We start from the raw sequence: 18,501 nt of genomic DNA, 5'->3' as shown, positions 1-18,501 counted from the left end.
AAAAGTGGGCAAAGGATATGAACAGACATTTCTCAAAAGAAGACATTCATACAGCCAACAGACACATGAAAAAATGCTCATCATCACTGGCCATCAGAGAAATGCAAATCAAAACCACAATCAGATACCATCTCACACCAGTTAGAATGGCAATCATTAAACAGTCAGGAAACAACAGGTGCTGGAGAGGATGTGGAGAAATAGGAACACTTTTACACTGTTGGTGGGATTGTAAACGAGTTCAACCATTATGGAAAACAGTATGGTGATTCCTCAAGGATCTAGAACTAGAAGTACCATATGACCCAGCCATCCCATTACATGACTTGAATATCTAAATAAGGCAAGCTTAGGCTACACTTTTTAATAGTATAGGAATAAGTAGCTCTTATTCTGTAGGCCCTGGAAAAATTCTCACAGTTTTTCTGGCTATAAATACTAGATGAACTAACGAACAATGGCTAAAACCGTAGGAACCAAAGTTGTTTTGGTGGTACAGGGATATCATAGGATCCCACTTTCTGTTTTTTTTTTTTTCTTTTTTCTTTTGTGAGACAGAGTCTCAAACTGTCGCCTGAGCTGGAGTGCAATGGCATGAGCAATCTCGGCTGACTACAACCTCTGCCTCTGGCTTCATGTGATTATCCTGCCTCAGCCTCCCAAGTAGCTAGGATTACAGGTGCCTGCCACCACACCTGGATAATGTTTTGTATTTTTAGTAGAGATGGGGTTTCACTATATTGGCCAGACTCAAACTTGTGACCTGCTGATACGCCCGCCTTGGCCTCCAAAAGTGCTGAGAATTCAGGTGTGAGCCACTGTGCCCAGCCAGGATTCCACTTTTGGTTGGTTAATTAGCAACAGCTCTAGTAATCATGCTCTCTCAAGACAATATTTAAAAGCTGGAAGGGTTACTTTTGTTCACATGTTTCTTTTAAAGAGGGAGAAAACTTGGAAGCTTGCAGTAATCTTCCTGTAACATTTTATTGGCTGGATTATACCACATGCTTATATCTAAACCAGTCACTAGGAAAGCAAATGTAATTACTGTGATTAGCTTACAATAATGATTTCTCTTTTTGAGATGGGATTGGGGTAATGGAATACTGAATATCTAAAGAAACTTATGTTTCTGCAGCAAGAAGGAATAAATAATGTCTATGCATAGGAAGCCAGCAACGTTTTCTGTAGGGATTCATTGAAAAAGTTTGAGCAGGGGAGTCACAAGATTAGATTTGAGTATCAGGGCATAATGGATATGGTATAAGGCAGAGACTGGCAAACTTTTCCTGTAAAGTGCCAGATAGGGAATATGTTAGGCTGCTGGGCACGGTGGCTCAAGCCTGTAATCCCAGCACTTTGGGAGGCTGAGGCACGTGGATCATGAAGTCAGGAGTTCGAGAACAGCCTGGCCAACATGTTGAAACACCATCTCTACTAAAAATACAAAAAGTAGCCAGGCATGGTGGTGTGCGCCTGTAATCCCAGCTACTTGAGAGGCTGAGGCAGGAGAATCACTTGAACCTGGGAGGCAGAGGTTTCCGGGAGCTGAGATCGCACCACTACACTCTAGCCTGGGTGACAGAGCAATATTCCATCTCAAAAAAAAAAAAAATGCTAGGCCATGTGGTCTCTATAACAGCGATTGAAGTCTGTATTGTAGGGTGAAAGCAGTCATAGATAATGTATGAGCAAACAGGCAAGATTGTACTCCAATAAAACTTTGTATAAAAACTGTCAGTTCCCTAGTTATTTGCTCCATTGCTGTCCACTCACAGTAAAGAGGATTAGGCTGCTTTCAGCCAAATCATTTACTGAAGTTGTGCAAACCCCTAACCAGGCCTTCCAAGAAGGTTTGTGTCTATTTCCTGTAACTATCTTTATAAGCATTTTTCTAATCACTTTTTCTGACCCCTGACAAGTAGGGTTTCTTTTTCCCTGTGAAAGCCATCAGTTAAGGGGACATTTCTAACTAGGAAATATAAATATAAAGTAAGTGTGTATTTCCAGTGGCAATGGAAAGATTAAGCAAAGGCAGAAAAGAGGTACAGTTAATATGATTTACTGATACTGAGTTTAAAAAGCTAGAGGACAGAAAAAAATCTCAGGTCATTGATAAGTTTCCACATCGTGCATTAGCGTTTACAATGCTCATGGGGAAGGAATAGGAAACTGTCAGGTCAACAGAGAAGTGCAAACAGTCATGGAACAGACCAAAGTTTTCTTTACATATTGAGTTTAATGAAACATTTATGTGGGATATTTTCAGTAAGTAACTGAATTATAGGTGTTTCTAGCTGGAGCTAGTACTCTGGTTGGAGATGCAGGCCTAGAATAATTTTATTACAATTATTAGGCAAAGCCATATATCTCAATGAGCTTATCCATTATGCAGAAGATGTAGAATAAGAAGAAAGCCATTGACAAAACCCTGGGACTATCAACATTTTACAGAGTCAAAGGACTTGGTAAAGGTGACTGAGCAGTGGCCAGTGAAAAGTAGGAGAGCAGTCAGAGAAAGTGATGTTGCAAATTTCTTTTAAATGTGAGAATTTCATGAGATTACTGAAAAGTCAATTGGATTTAACTTACAAGTGTTTCAGTGGTAATCTGTTCAAAAGAATTCTTTTAAAGGTGTTAAGTGTACTGTTGATGTGGTTAATGTTTCTGGTGTCCAAGAAGAAATTTCCCATGATCCTACCTAACTTTTTGTAACTGAAGCAGCCAACATACACAGGGTCTGGAAAATTGTCTAGACTGGGGAGTACATGTGCCAGCATTTTTCCAGAATTGTCAAAAGCTAAGGGTCATGTGTGAGGAAAAGTGCTGTTTTTTTTGTGTGCTTCTTGTGGAGAGTGGTGATCTGTGTTGTCTCTCTCTCTCTCTCTGTCTCTCTCTCTCTCACATACACACACATACACACATGCACAGTACAGTAATTCACCTTTATCCACAGGGGATATTTTCTAAGACATCCAGTGAATGTCTGAAACTGTGGATAGTATGGAACCCTATGCATTCATATTTTTTTCTATACATGCATATTTCTGATAAAGTTTAATTCATAAATTAGGCACAGAAAGAGATTAATAATAACTCATAATAAAATAAAACAATAACAATATATTATAATCAACGTTAGGAGAATGTGGTCTCTCAAAGTGTCTTGTATTGTACTCACCCTTCTCACTCATATGGTAATTGTGAGATGATATAATGCCTATGTGATGAGATGAAGTCAGGAGAATAAGGTAGGAGTTGTCATGTGGTGTTAGGCTACTAATTATTTCTGGCTATCTGACTACACATCAGAAGGAGGATCATCTGCTTCATGTGACCCTGGATCATTGAGCCATGATAGTGTTGATGGTTGGGATTCAAGAAAAGACCATTTTGATGACTAATGGGCAGATAGCATATGCAAAGGGATGATTCATGACCTGGGTGAGATGGAGCAGGGTGTCTTAATATTTCATCATATTCCTTAGAATGACACACTATTTAAGACTTATGACTTGTATATTTCTGGAATCCCCCATTTAATATTTTGGACTACAGTTGGCCACAAGTAGCTGAAGTCACAAAAATCCAAACCTTCAATATTATGTTGTGAAATATATGTTTGGTCTTCAACACTGTTTTGTGGCATACAACTCATAAAATGTTTAGAATCTCCAAAGTGATGTCTTTGTATGCTAATAATTGAGTGATGACTGGCAGTCCCTAGATAGCTTCAGGAAAGGAGCTTGTCACAAAAAAGAACAAGGCATGATTAGAGTGTTGGGACTTTCAGCCCCACCCCTAAACCTCCTAGGAGGTGACAGGAGCTGAAGATAAGGTCAATTACCAATGGCCGCAGATTTTTTCATTCATGCCTATGTAATAAAGCTTTCTTAAGAACCCAGAATGACTGGGATCAGAGACCTTCCAGAAAGCTGAATGTATGGAAGTATTTGGAGGCTGATGTGCCCTGGGAGGGCATGGAAGCTCCATGCCCCTTCCCCCATAACTTGCCATATGCATCTATTCATGTGTCTCCTTTTGTGATACCCTTTATAATAAACTGGTAAATGTGTTTCCCTTCATCTTTGGGGCACTCTAGCATGTTAATCAAACCCAAAGAGGGAGTCTTGAGAACCCCAACATGAAACCAGCTGGTTAGAAGTTTCAGAGACACAGATTTGCAATTGGTGTGGGAGGGCAGTCTTTCTGAGACTGAGCCTTCAACCTGTGGAATCTGAGACTATTTCTAGATAGACAGTGTTGGAATTGAATAGAGGACAACCAGCTGATTTCTGCTGCAGAATTGATTGCCTACTTGTTGGTGGAGAAAATCCTCCAAACATTTGGTCGCAGAAGTCTTCTGTTTTGATGTTTGTGGTGTGAGAGCAGAGGGAAATCGTGTGTGTGTTTCTTTCTGTAAGTAGAGCAGATCAAGAGAGACTACTGTATCCTCTGTTCTAACTGCTCCGAGTTCATTTGTCTAGAAATTATACTTTCTAAGGTTGACACTGTCCACTTATACTAATTCTGCTAATAATACAATTTTCTGTCAGTCTTATAAGATTCTGTTTGTATTATGGCTATTGTACACTGTAGTTCACTTTTAGATATCAAATTGTGCTAAATTCGATTTTTCCTCTCATTTGAGAACTATAAAGGAGGGGAAATAATAGTTCTTAATGCATCAATTTTCTACCAATAGTATACTTAATAATAATTTTACTATAGTCTCAATGTATGGTCCCAAAGGAATGCTGTATATCAAATCATCTCAGTCTTTGTAACAAAGCATCTGAGTATTATGCTTTTTTATACAATATCTGGATCATGCATGAAAGTGTGCATGATTCTTTTAAATTACGTTAAAGTATCGNTTTTTTTTTTTTTTGCTAGCGTCTTTTTTTATTCTTCCATGACTTTCCTATGATCTTTTCCTGATTACTTTCTTCTCTGCTTTCCTTGGTGCTCTTTTCTTCTATTATTTTATTGCTTTCTACCAGCCCCATTTTTTTATAGGTAAAATTAAAAGTACATGGAATTTTAGGATTTTAAGGACTCTTGGAGACTAATCAAAATACTTTCATATTTCAACCTGTATTTAATATCCTGGAAAAATGGTTGTTCAGATGGAGAGTCTGAAACTCAAAGTGACCTATTTAAATATAGGCGGTAACAAGTAATATTTAAACTCATTTCAAAGCCCATTACTCTTGTTTTTATATCACCACGTAAGTGAGTGTTTGAATAATAGAAAGGAAGAGGAAATGGGTCTAATTAAACAAATTGAAAAGGATAAGAATGGAATTAGCTGGAGAACCCAGTGGAAGTAGGTAGCAATGGAATTAGCAGGGAAAGGCCAAGTCTGAAGAGAAATAATCCCAGGATTGGTAGAAGTAAGGGTTTTACCAAAGAGATCAGAATGTTGGATCTTATGACAAGTTTGATGAAGATAAATTAGAATAAACACAGTAGACATTGGGAGTTATCTAGAAAGGCATATTAAATATGGTTCAAAAGAAGTCCTGAATAGGTCACTGCTTTTTTGCTTGTTTAATTGGAAGAATGGACAAGCTTCAAGGTTTCTATGGAAAGATTTAAAAAAAAATGAGCCACTGGGAAAAGTCTCTAAAATCAGATAGAAATGTCCTATTCTGTTCTTTTACCCCAAATCTCACTGGAGAAGCTTAGAGCCCCTTGAGGGGATTGAAGGTTGCTGAATTACATAGATCTGTGGCCCAAGGCAGGTGCCCCCTTCCGTTTGCCTCTTTTCCCAAGCCTCTGATGTTGTAACCATGTACATGTAAAGCAGGGGTAAGATTGGCTGTCAAATAAGTCATGGAGCTTCAGTTGGGTTTTTGATAACATGCTTATGCTGGAGGTGAATGACTGACTGAGTCTCCATTTAGTTGTTTTCCAGGAATAGGTAAATACAGAGCTTCTTGGTTGGTCATTGAGTTTATCTTTTCATGTATACACAGAAAGAAAGATCTAGAAGTGGGTGCCACTATATATAGTGAAAGTGTCTCTCACTTCCATATCTTTCTTCTGCAGGGCTTCATGGCAGTCTCCAAGCTTTAAATATTCAGCTCATCAAAGCACAGATAGTAATCTTTAAATAGAATATTTAAAGCTTGGAGACTGCCATGAAGCCCTACAGAAGAAAGATGTGGAAGTGAGACACTTTCACTATATATAGTTGCTCCCACTTCCAGATCTTTCTCTCTGTTTATATATAGTACTTAGAGAAATCCAATTATCAGGACTCAGTTTTTCTAGCAGTCTCTCTCCTTGGGAATAAGTACAAAGATTTTTAAGGTTTTGCTAGTTGATGTAGCCCTGAACAGGGAAGGACAAGTATAAAATAAGTAGTTAGATTTTATTATTTTTAGTTTCAATTTTTGTTGAGAAAAATATTCCCAATAAGAAATATACATTTGTGATTTGACATTTGTAGGTTCAGCTTTTCAACATTTCAAATATTTCAAGGCACCCTCTGTAGTGTTTTAGGGTGAAGGGAAGCAACAGGGTCTTCTTAAGTGGTTTTTATGCTGAGAAACAATGTCATTTTCCTGTGACACAGATTAGTCTTTAAATCAGAGGTAGACAGTAGATAAAGGACAAGGTAACTGTATCTTTCTTCCTCATTTTAGGTTATCAAGTTTGTTCCAATTTAGATATCAAAAGTTATGTCAGCCATTAAGTACATTATCAGTTCATTACTGAGGACAGTTTGTGAGGACGAATTATACTCAGGGTATGCCAATTATATTGGCTGTCACTATTTTTTATGGAACTAAGAGTGAATGTTCTTTGGATGTTATAGGTTCGGGAGGTAGAGTCAAAATAGTTAACTAAAATATTTTTTAAAACAGAGGGCATATTTTAATTATACCAAGAAACATGATTTAATATACCGAGGACTGATCTTTCCCCAGATTTTGCTTTTGTTTTCATTTTTTAGAGTGAGCAGCAAGATATGTACTAGCAGATTTTATTTTAAAATATGTGAATTTGTTGCTTTATGTTGTATCTTTTTTCTCTAAAGTCCTTTTGGCAAACCGCCTATTGAAAATTCACAGTCTACAAAACTTGAGGAAGACTTTAATCGTGCTACCGAGGTAAAATGGTCTCTTGTGAAGTTGATTTTCTCAGTTGGAATCTAGTTCTGTATAGTATTTACTTTTCATGTTTTGCAGTGCTGTAAGTATCATTATTTCATGTTGGCAATATAAAGTTGGTCAGATAAGAACATTTTATATAAAATATGAGTAGTTGATTTAAACTTTTTTTTACTTTTAGTAAATAATAAATGTTTGGTAAATACTTTGAGGGTGTGAGGGCCATAAAAGAAAGGGCTGGAGAATATATAGTGACAGGAGCACTATATTAGAAAAAACTTTTCCACAGTAGAGAATATATAAAATCTGGTAAATTTTATTTGGATAAGTGTACTTACTGTGAGTTTTAAAATTGTCCCATTGTAACTTTAAAAAACCTCATGCTTAAATTTATCTTTAATGGATCAAGTTACTTATTATAGTAATCAAGGAATTTCTCTGATACTGTTCAGTTCCAAAACTGTGCCACATAGCATATAGGATTTTTGCACTTACTATTTTGATATCACGTAGTAACAAGGGAATTAGCAGGGAAAGGCCAAGTCTGAAGAGAAATAATCCCAGGATTGGTAGGAGTAAGGGTTTTAGGTTTTACCAAAGAGATCAGAATGTTGGATCTTATGACAAGATTGATGAATATAAATTAGAACAAACACAGTAGACATTGGGAGTTATCTAGAAAGGCATATTAAATACAGTGCAAAAGAAGTCCTGAATAGGTCACTGCTTTTTTGCTTGTTTAATTGGAGGAATGGACAAACTTCAAGATTTCTGTTGAAAGGGTAAAAGAAAAAAAAAAAGTCTCTAAAATCAGATAGAAATGTCCTATTCTGTTCTTTCACCCCAAATCTCACTGGAGAGGCTTAGAGCCCCTTGAGTGCTAGGAGATTGAAGGTTGCTGAATTACATAGATCTGTGGCCCAGGGCAAGTGTCCCCTCCCCTTTGCCTCTTTTTCCAAGCTTCTAATGTCCTACCCATGTACATGTAAGATTGGCTGTCAAATAAGTCATGGAGCTTCAGTTGGGTTTTTGGTAACATGCTTATGGTGGAGGTGAATGACTGACTGAGACTCCATTTAGTTGTTTTTCAGGAACAGGTAAATACAGAGCTTCTTGGTTGGTCATTGAGTTTATCTTTTCAGTAATCTGTGCTTTGATGAGCAGAATATTTAAAGGTTGGAGACTGCCGTGAAACCCTGCAGAAAAAAGATGTGGAAGTGAGAGACACTTTCACTATATATAGTGGCTCCCACTTCCAGATCTTTCTCTCTGTGTATATATGGTACTTAGAGAAATCCAATTATCAGGACTCAGTTTTCTAGCAGTCTCTCTCCTTGGGAATAAGTACAAAGATTTTAAGGTTTTGCTAGTTGATGTAGCCCTGAACAGGGAAGGACAAGTGTAAAATAAGTAGTTAGATTTTATTATTTTAAAGTTTCAATTTTGTTGAGAAAATATTCCCAATAAGAAATATACATTTGTGATTTGACATTTGTAGGTTCAGCTTTTCAACATTTCAAATATTTCAGGGCATCGTCTGTAGTGTTTTAGGGTGAAGGGAAGCAACAGGGTCTTCTTAAGTGGTTTTTATGCTGAGAAACAAAGAATGTCATTTTCCTGTGACACAGATTAGTCTTTGAATCAGAGATAGATAATGGAAAAGGGATACGGTAACTGTGTCTTTCTTCCTCATTTTAGGTTATCAAGTTTGTTCCGGTTTAGATATCAAAAGTTATGTCAGTTATTAAGTAGATTTCTAGTTCATCATTGAGGACAGTTTGTGAGGACAAATTATACTCAGGGTATGCCAATTATATTGGCTGTCACTATTTTTTATGAAGCTAAGAGTGAGTGTTCATTGAATGTTATAGGTTGGGGAGGTAGAGTCAAAAATACGTAACTAAAATATTTTTTAAAAACAGAGGGCATATTTTAATTTTACCAAGAAACATGATTTAATATACAGAGGACTGATCTTTTCCCAGATTTTGCTTTTTGTTTTCATTTTTTAAAGTGAGCACCAAGATATGTACTAGCAGATTTTATTTTTAAAATATGTGAATTTGTTGATTTATGTTGTATCTTTTTTCTCTAAAGTCAATTTGGCAAACCGCCTATTGAAAATTCACAGTCTACAAAACTTGAGGAAGACTTTAATCGTGCTACCGAGGTAAAATGGTCTCTTGTGAAGTTGATTTTCTCAGTTGGAATCTAGTTCTGTATAGTATTTACTTTTCATGTTTTGCAGTGCTGTAAGTATCATTATTTCATGTTGGCAATATAAAGTTGGTCAGATAAGAACATTTTATATAAAATATGAGTAGTTGATTTAAACTTTTTTTTACTTTAGTAAATAATAAATGTTTGGTAAATACTTTGAGGGTGTGAGGGCCCAAAAAAGGAATGGGCTGGAGAATATATAGTGACAGGAGCACTATATTAGAAAAAACTTTTCCACAGTAGAGAATATATAAAATCTGGTAAATTTTTATTTGGATAAGTGTACTTACTGTGAGTTTTAAAATTGTCCCATTGTAACTTTAAAAAACCTCATGCTTAAATTTACCTTTAATGGATCAAGTTACTTATAGTAATCAAGGAATCTCTCTGATACTATTCAGTTCCAAAACTGTGCCACGTAGCATATAGGTTTTCTTGCACTTAATATTTTGATATCACGTAGTTTACAGGAGAAAACTTTGTCTCAGTTTCTCTTCTTGGTTCTTTAAATACACCAAAATAATATTATAAGTTGTGAAAATTTGTTTGGGCATGGTGGTGCATGCCTGTAATTCCAGCTACCAAGGAGGCTGATGCAGGAGGATTGCTTGAGCCCAAGAGTTTGAGACCAGTGTGGGCAACATAATGAGACCTTATCTCTAATTAAAAAAATAATAGTAGAAATTTAGAAATGTAAATTCTCTTTCTCAGAATCTGTATTATTAAGGGATGCCAGTGTGTTTTCTAAGTTACTAGATTAAAAGTAGACTTTAAAGTCTTCATCTAAATGAAGAATGCGGGTTTTACCCCAAGTAAACAACCAGTTCTGGAAGCAGAGACTCTTAATAAGCATATGGCAAGATTTTAATTTCAGAATTTTTAAATTGTAGTTTTTAAACATACTGTTCTAAGATCTTTGATCACATTTGAAAATTTTAAATTTCAGAAGATTTTGTATTTAGTTGTTTACATAATTGTTTTGAAGCTCTTGCATCACTATGAGATACTGCGAGTTAGAAAACATACTTGTGTGCATCCTAGTGTACCCAGCATACAGTCTTGCGTATAAAAAGCATTTNTTTAAATCTTTGTTACATAGGTATTAACAAAATAACTAATTATAGTGTAAATACAGATCAGCATTATAGGAATATGTTTGAACAAAAGTCTGTATTTTATGTATTTCATCACATGTCTTATAGTAGTTGTTTTTCATTTTCTTTCATGACTGAAGCTATACTTGATTGACTGGTCATGTCTCTTGTTTGTTTCTCCCTCCTTCACCTTTTTAAAAATGATTTACCCCAGACTTTTTTTCTCACAGAATACATTTTTTCAGTGTCTCCTTTTGAGAGGGCATCACTGTCTCCATTGTCAGCATATTTATTTACAGGTTTCTATTTAGTTGCTATATAGGATTTTCATTAATCAATCATTGCCCTCCCCATGATTTACTCTTTCTTTCTCTGTTTCTTCGAAGAAGCAGAATTTATACAATTATTTATACTTAGCTTTTTGCCACACAGAATAGAAACAACCCACACCATTTCAACGCAAACTCAGTTAAATAAGGTACTATTAAAAACTAAAGTCTCACATTTTTCCACACAAGAGGTAATTAATGAAACTGTGAAGAAATATTTCAAAATATAACATGTAATTTAACTTTTTAAATTTTAATTATTTCTATAATATTGTAAACTATGTAAGGGTAAATTTTTGTCCTAGGTTATTTTGGTTAAAAAAATAATGTAGGGGCCGAGTGCGGTGGCTGACGCCTGTAATCCTAGGACTTGGGAAGCCCAAGTGGGTAGATCATGAGGTCAGGAGATCGAGACCATCCTGGCTAACATGGTGAAACCTCGTCTGTACTAAAAATACAAAAAATTAGCCAGGCGTGGTGGCGGGTGCCTGTAGTCCCAGCTACTCAGGAGTCTGAGGCAGGAGAATGGCGTGAACCTGGCAGGCGGAGCTTGCAGTGAGCAGAGATTACACCACTCCAGCCTGGGAGACAGAATGAGACTCCATCTCAAAAAAAAAAGGAAAAAGAAAAAAGAACAATAATAATCTAATGGATACCACCATATTTCTATAATAATAAATTATATGAAGGGGGTGAAATGAAATAATTCATTCATTAATGGATACCACCATATTTCTCTAATAATGAATTACATGAACGGGGTGAAATGAAATAATTCATTGAAGAAGGGTAAGATAAACATAGAGACTCCATGAGAGAGTCAAGATGACACAGATTATTATTTTAAAAAAAACAAAAAGGTTGTTTAAATGAGAGCAGGAACGCTCTAGAATAAAAGATATTATATAAATGATTTAAAATAAAAATTGAGAAAACATAACCAAGTAATAAAATACGGCTCAGATGTTTTTGAGTGACTTGTAACTGATTTTAATAAAAGGCTGAAAGAAAATATAAGGATAACTATAGGTAAGAGCAATTTGTTGTACTCTTTAAAATAACTAGTAGAGAATGATTTGAATGTTTCTAATATATAGGAAAGATAAATACTTACGGTGATTAATATCTCAATTATTCTGTTTTGATTACGTGAATGTATTAAGTGATAATATGTACCCCCAAAACATGTACATTTATACTGTGTCAACAAAAAATTTATAAATGGCTGGGCGCGGTGGCTCACATCTGTAATCCCAGCACTTTGGGAGGCCAAGGCAGGCAGATAATGAGGTCAGTAGATCGAGACCATCCTGGCTAATGTGGTGAAACCCTATCTCTACTAAAAAATAGAAAAAAATTAGCCAGGCGTGGTGGCGGGCACCTGTAGTCTCAGCTACTCGGGAGGTTGAGGCAGGAGAATGGCGTGAACCCGGGCGGTGGAGCTTGCAGTGAGCTGAGATTGCACCACTGCACTCCAGCCTGGGCAACAGAGCCAGACTCCGTCTCAAAAAAAAAAAAAATTGTAAACAAGGAACAAAAATTTAATTCTCACTTCTTTTATTAACTTTATGTTTTATATTTAGTTTAGTCATATTAATGTAGAATGCAAAGTAAAATCTGTTTTAGGCCTTGTCAGCGATATTGTGAATTATCAATTTTTGACTCTTTGGTTTCTGGTTTAAGATTTCTAATTTAATGTTTGACATAGTCTTAGGTTATTTAACTAATTTATCTTACTCTTTGATGTAACCGTGGTAGCTGTTTTGAATATTTTTAATAATAGAGTATAAACAAATAAGCATTTTATTTAAGCTTGTTATTAAAATTAAATTTTCTGATCATATGAACAATGTTCTTATTCTGTGTCTCTTAAATTTTTAATCACTTTTTTAAAATCACTTTTAAGCTAGTACACTCTCAAATAAATAAATGTAGAAATTATTAATCTCTAAAAATATTCTGATATCTTTTGTTCATAGTATGTATGTAGTGGTATTATATGCACACAACAAATGAATGTATTCAATATTTGTGGATTTTTTTTTAAAGTAAAGTGCCTATTATCATAGAATCATATGTGAGGGAAGATTGTTAACAGAGTATACAAACTTAACATCGGAAGAATTGTTTTTACTCTTAAAATATCTCTTGCAATGGGGATCTTTTATATTATTTCCAGGAAGCCTTGTTAACTTTAGTCTTCATAATTATTAAACCTTGCACATACGTTTGTTTATTTCTAAAACTCAGGAATCCTGTTGACTTGAATTTTTTCGTTTCTTTCTTCTCTTCTCCTGTGAATACTGAATTCTGCTTGGCAATCATACATATACATGAAAACTGTTAAATCTTCAAATTGAATAATTATTGCTTAATTTTCTTTATGTGAGATCTTTTCTCCAATTTTAAACTACCATCCTATATGGTGTAAGTAGGCAATTCGAGCTAGTATTATATTGTTTACAGGAACATAAGAAAAGCATGTGAATTTTAAAGCAGGGTTTCACATTTCTATCTCACTTTATAGTAGTACTTAAAAATGCCTCATAATTCTATGGGTAAGCATTTCTCTTGTACAATTAAGAATTTCAAAGTTTTTATATAGGTCATTTTGCAGGCTGTTGTTTTAGAATTAAATGTTTTCATTCAATTCAAAGATGCATATTACAATAATATTTCAGAAATAAATATTTACATATATAAATAAAATTATATTCTTGAAACAAATTTGAAAATACATGACAGAGAAACTTAATCCCACGTTTTTCTCTCTCCTTTGATTTCATTTTCAAAATTTCAACAGTCTGTGTNCAGGCTGTTGTTTTAGAATTAAATGTTTTCATTCAATTCAAAGATGCATATTACAATAATATTTCAGAAATAAATATTTACATATATAAATAAAATTATATTCTTGAAACAAATTTGAAAATACATGACAGAGAAACTTAATCCCACGTTTTTCTCTCTCCTTTGATTTCATTTTCAAAATTTCAACAGTCTGTGTAGATTTGTGTTGCTTAATTCTACCGATTTAGTCTATCTTATAAATATTTATTTTCTTATCACTATGGAATTTTCCTCATGTAGATTATCTACTCATACTCCAAATGTATTTATCCAGATCTTTCTTCCAAGCCCCTTGGATGCCTCAAATCTTAGAGGTCTCAAACTGAAAGCATCTTCTTTTTATTCTTTTCCTGCCTCTTTTCTGACTCTTTGTAATATACTCAGTCATCTGGTTTCCCCATCCTAGTAAATAACACCTAGGAAGTAGCCATGAAATGCTCAAGCACTTCAACCTCAATTTTAACTGTCCCCCACATCCTGCACTTCAACCCTCCTCCAGGTCACCAATCCAGTCACACACCAAAATTTGTATTATCTACCTTCTTATAATTTTCCATATCTTATTACCATAATTAACTCTCTACCTATAATTTTGAAGTACTCCTTTCTAGTTTTGCCCCATCTCCCCATGTTCATCTATCTTTACATCGCTGGAAGGGTCACCTTTCTAAAATATATTTGTAATGATGTAACTCATCTGCATATTGAGCGGATACCCATTACATGAAGGGTTAAGTTCACATTCTAGCGTGACACATATCTTATATGGTTTGGCCCCATTTTATCTCTTCAACTCATTTCCTCTGACTGTGTTCCAGTTTTACCATGTCACTTTGGCACCCCTCAGAGTGGCAGCAGAATTCTATGGTCAGAGTTGATCTTTCTGAGACTGCCATTTAATCTCCATCTCAAAGATGAGGCGTATGCCATATGAAAGTCTAGGAGGAAGACATTCTGAACAGAGAGAACAGTGGACCATATTTGTTCGTCATTTTGTTCTTAACCTAGAATGACTAGGAAGTAGAAAGTGGGGTAACCACGAACATCATCATCATCCTCATTATTCTAAAGTGAAGAAAAATCTGCAAATACGTGTCTGGCACATGTTACACGTTTCACGAATACATGTTTTGGTTTTTCTCTTTTTATGAAGGCTTACTCTACTTTTCTGAAGTTGTGTCTTAATCAATCGCATACTTTATCTAATGACTGTTTGCTTTCATTTAAAAGTAACATAAATATAAGTTTTCCTTCTGAATCTTTCCTTTTATTCAAGCAGTTCTTTATCAGCAAAAAACTTGTAAAAATTATTCTTATTATCTTAAGCCCTTGTTTTCCTAAATGAAACAGTTTCTACAGAGTTCTATTCCTACTCTGTATGACATACTCTGAAAATTCTCTTCATGCCGTGCATAGTTTTTAATAAAAATTCTATAATTATGCATATGTCAAGTGTTTAATCATATTGTGTTCTGTTTGAAATGCCCTATTACTTTTGGTGAGGACTACAGAGTAAGGCAGATACTTTGAATTTAATTCCTTTTGTACACGAGTGAATTTTTCTGAATATGTTTCATTTTCCATGCTCAGTAACCTAGTCAATAGCGACATGAAGATAAAAGATAAGTTTGATATACAGAGCACATTTGAGGTTTTCTCTTGAAATGTTTTGGTGTTCAATATGTGAACAGCTTTAAATCTAATTGTCTTTAAAGTTAAAAAAAAAATATGTTTTAAGAATTTTTTTTTTGAGACGGAGTCTCGCTCTGTCACCAGGCTAGAGTGCAATGCCTGATCTCGGCTCACTGCAGCCCCTACCTCCTGAGTTCCAGCAATTCTCCTGCCTCAGCCTCCTGAGTAGCTGGGATTACAGGCACCTGCCACCATGCCCAGCTAATTTTTGTATTTTTAGTAGAGATGGGGTTTCACCCAGTTGGCCAGCATGGTCTCGATCTCTTGACCTCGTGATCCACCCGCCTCGGCCTCCCAAAGTGCTGTCATTACAGGTGTGAGCCGTCCTGCCCAGCCCATAAAAAATATTTTAAATAAAAGTATTGATGCTTGTCATTTTTATTATTTTGAAATTGAAAGTATTTATTGATGTGGCTCATGCCGTAATCCCAGTGCTTTGGGAGGATGAGGCAGGCGGATCACTTGAGATCAGGAGTTCAAGACCAGCCTGGCCAACATGGTGAAACCCTGTCTATCCTAAAAATAGAACACGTTAGCCAGGCGTGGTGGCTCATGCCTGTAGGCCCAGTTACTTGGGAGGCTGAGGCAGGAGAATTGCTTGAACCTGGGAGACAGAGGTGGCAGTAGGCCAAGATCACACCAATGAGCCACGCTGCAAGACTTCATCTCAAAAAAACAAAAAAATGAAATAAACAAATTATTTATTGATATTACCTTTAACAGATTATCTGTAAGAGTGCTGAACAGAATTATATGTGTTTACCTGGTGCTGCTATATATGAAGATGATGTCAAAACGATAAATCACAAAATAGAAGGTAAGAACAATTTTTTTAATTTAAGACATCGTTTGACCAAATGTTTGTCTAAATGCATGAGGAGTGATATACTCTGACAGCCAAAGAAAATTATTTTTTAAATGCATAGCATAGAAGAACAAAAGGAGTGAAAGTTATATGCCTTCTCAGGTGTTAGCAACAGATTATATTGACGGTGCCAAAAAAAAGAGAGGAATTATTAGTTTAAATTCAATATACTGTAAGACCTGAGCAAAGGAGTAAAAGAGGGAATGAAGACAGAGGAAGACAGAGAATATATGGAGTACGTGAGGGAACAAGAAGCAGGTTTATATAATGGCGGATGGTAAAATAAAATAATTCTTTAGAAAAAGATAGGTCATGGTTAGAAAGATTTGAAGAATGTAAAGTGACTTTTCATTACCAAAATTTGCCAGGGAATTATAGCAAAGCGTTGTCGCTCCTGTCTTTCTCACTGGTGGGAAAGCATTAGGGATGGAAGCACCTGACCATGGAGAGTTGTGTTTTATCTGCAATAGGTGAATATAAGCATATTTTCACAGCCACATGTGTATATAATTTGTCATATAGACTCGGTATAGATCAGAAGTTTTGAAACTGTAGAAAATCAGCTGAATACCTTGTTAACAATGCACGCTGTGGTTCAGCAGGCTTGGGATTCTGGCATTTTAAAATAAGTTCTCAAGTGATGCTGATACTGGTGGTCCTTCGACCTCACTCTGAAGTAGCAAGGGAACAGCCTTTCCTTTGGAAAAATCTGGAAGAAGGGCAGTTGGGTAGAAGGTCAAGACATAATAGGGTCAAGGGAAAGCATTATATTGCTTTTATTTCTGAGTATGTTTCTGGCCAGAGGGGAAAAAAGGTAAATAAATAGTAATTACAGATGTCAGATACTACCCCTAATCAAAGAGAAAGAAAGTGTTGGGAAAATTGATTTTAAAAGATGTTGAGTGGGAAGAATCAAGACCACAGATGTAGACATTATTTTGGCTAAGGAAGAGGGATTGTGAGGCAGGAAACGGGCAAGAAAGAAGATAGCCAGGCAACTTTAGAGTTTCTGAAAAGGAAATGTGAGTGAATTCACTTCAGATGCATTTAGAATATTTCTGTTATATATTCGTTTTCTGCCTCATGGCTCTCAGTACTCCTTGGACCTTGCATGGACCTTGATTTAATTCTATGAAATGTTGGAAATTTAGGTTAGTTACAGCACTCATTTTTCCTATAAGTTTCTAATGTTTCTCCAAGGAGTCACAAGTTGATTCTGAAGATATTGTTGCATTGAGGAAATACTATCTCATTGTAATTAAAGCAGCTTTTAATTTATATGCAGTACAAGTTCTTTAAGCTTATTTATCTAAAACACATTCACATCAAATATATTGCCATGGCCTATATTTCAAAGAGTTGCCATGAAATTTCAAAGGGTTGGATGTATATTTTGCTAATATCAAAAAGTTAGCATCTTGAAGAATCTTACTTATTGATAAATAATCTTTTTTGAAGAACCATGTAATAAAGATTGCTTAATCAAAGTAAGTAATAATAAAAAATAAAAACTTAGAAATGACAGATGATAGGTAATTAAAATTATCTGAGTGAACAGCAAATATCTGACATAGTGGGTTTCATGGGAGAAGAGAATATTACTTCTTTTGTGAAGAAATAATTAATACAAATTACTCAAACTTTTATTGTTTTTTTGCATTCTCATGAATATGAAGTTAATTTTTAGATTTTTAAGATTGCAGTTCTAACCAACTGACTATAGAAGTGGTGGTTGTTATCCACCAATAGAATATACAGGCTACAGAAGAAAGTCCAAAGATTCATGAATGAAAATAGATTTGTGTATGTTTTCAAAATTTATAGTAGAGAAATGTCCTCATGAATGTTTCTGTGATTTACCTTTTATAGATCAGATGATCCCATCAGAATCCAAACAAAAGGGTGAAGAAGAAAATTCTTGGGATTTAGAGGTACTATGTATTATCAATTTTTTTTTAATATTAGTATTGCATGATATGAAAACATAAAACCAGAGGTTTAGATTTTATTTTCTCACCTCTGCATATGTCACCCCATTTTATTTTGATATTTTCAGGTTGTGCTTAATAGAGAATCTATTTGCTAGGTAGATTACTGCTTCATAGTGAATTTTTTTGAAGAAGATTTTAATTAGGAAATTTTGATACTCACCCTTATTAGGATTTTCCATTGAAATTGTTTACTGATATTACTTTTAACAGGGTGTGCGTGAGACTGTTTCACAGAAGGATGTGTGTTTACCCAAGGCTACGCCTCAAAAAGAATTCCACACGATAAGTGGAAAATTACAAGGTAAGAACAGTTTTTTATTGAAAAGTCATTTGACCTAA

The 18,501-nt window shown here is 35.2% G+C and overlaps 1 protein-coding gene across 1 annotated transcript in view; it reads left to right on the top strand.

The window, feature by feature from the left end:
* LOC108519612 (ankyrin repeat domain-containing protein 30B-like) overlaps positions 1–18,463 on the top strand; it is a 31,757-nt gene extending 13,294 nt beyond the window's left edge. Inside the window, exons 6-8 of the mRNA XM_017858754.1 lie at positions 16,030–16,123; positions 18,041–18,102; positions 18,373–18,463. Coding sequence (XP_017714243.1) covers positions 16,030–16,040 — 11 coding nt within the window. The 3' untranslated portion in view covers positions 16,041–16,123; positions 18,041–18,102; positions 18,373–18,463. The remainder of the gene's footprint in view (positions 1–16,029; positions 16,124–18,040; positions 18,103–18,372) is intronic.
* The last annotated feature ends 38 nt before the right edge of the window (positions 18,464–18,501 follow it).

This window comes from Rhinopithecus bieti, unplaced genomic scaffold, assembly GCF_001698545.2.
Source record: "Rhinopithecus bieti isolate Rb0 unplaced genomic scaffold, ASM169854v2 scaffold_49041, whole genome shotgun sequence".
Classification (NCBI taxonomy): domain Eukaryota; kingdom Metazoa; phylum Chordata; class Mammalia; order Primates; family Cercopithecidae; genus Rhinopithecus; species Rhinopithecus bieti.
Note: the sequence above shows the minus strand (reverse complement) of the source record. Positions and strands in the feature narration are given on the sequence as shown.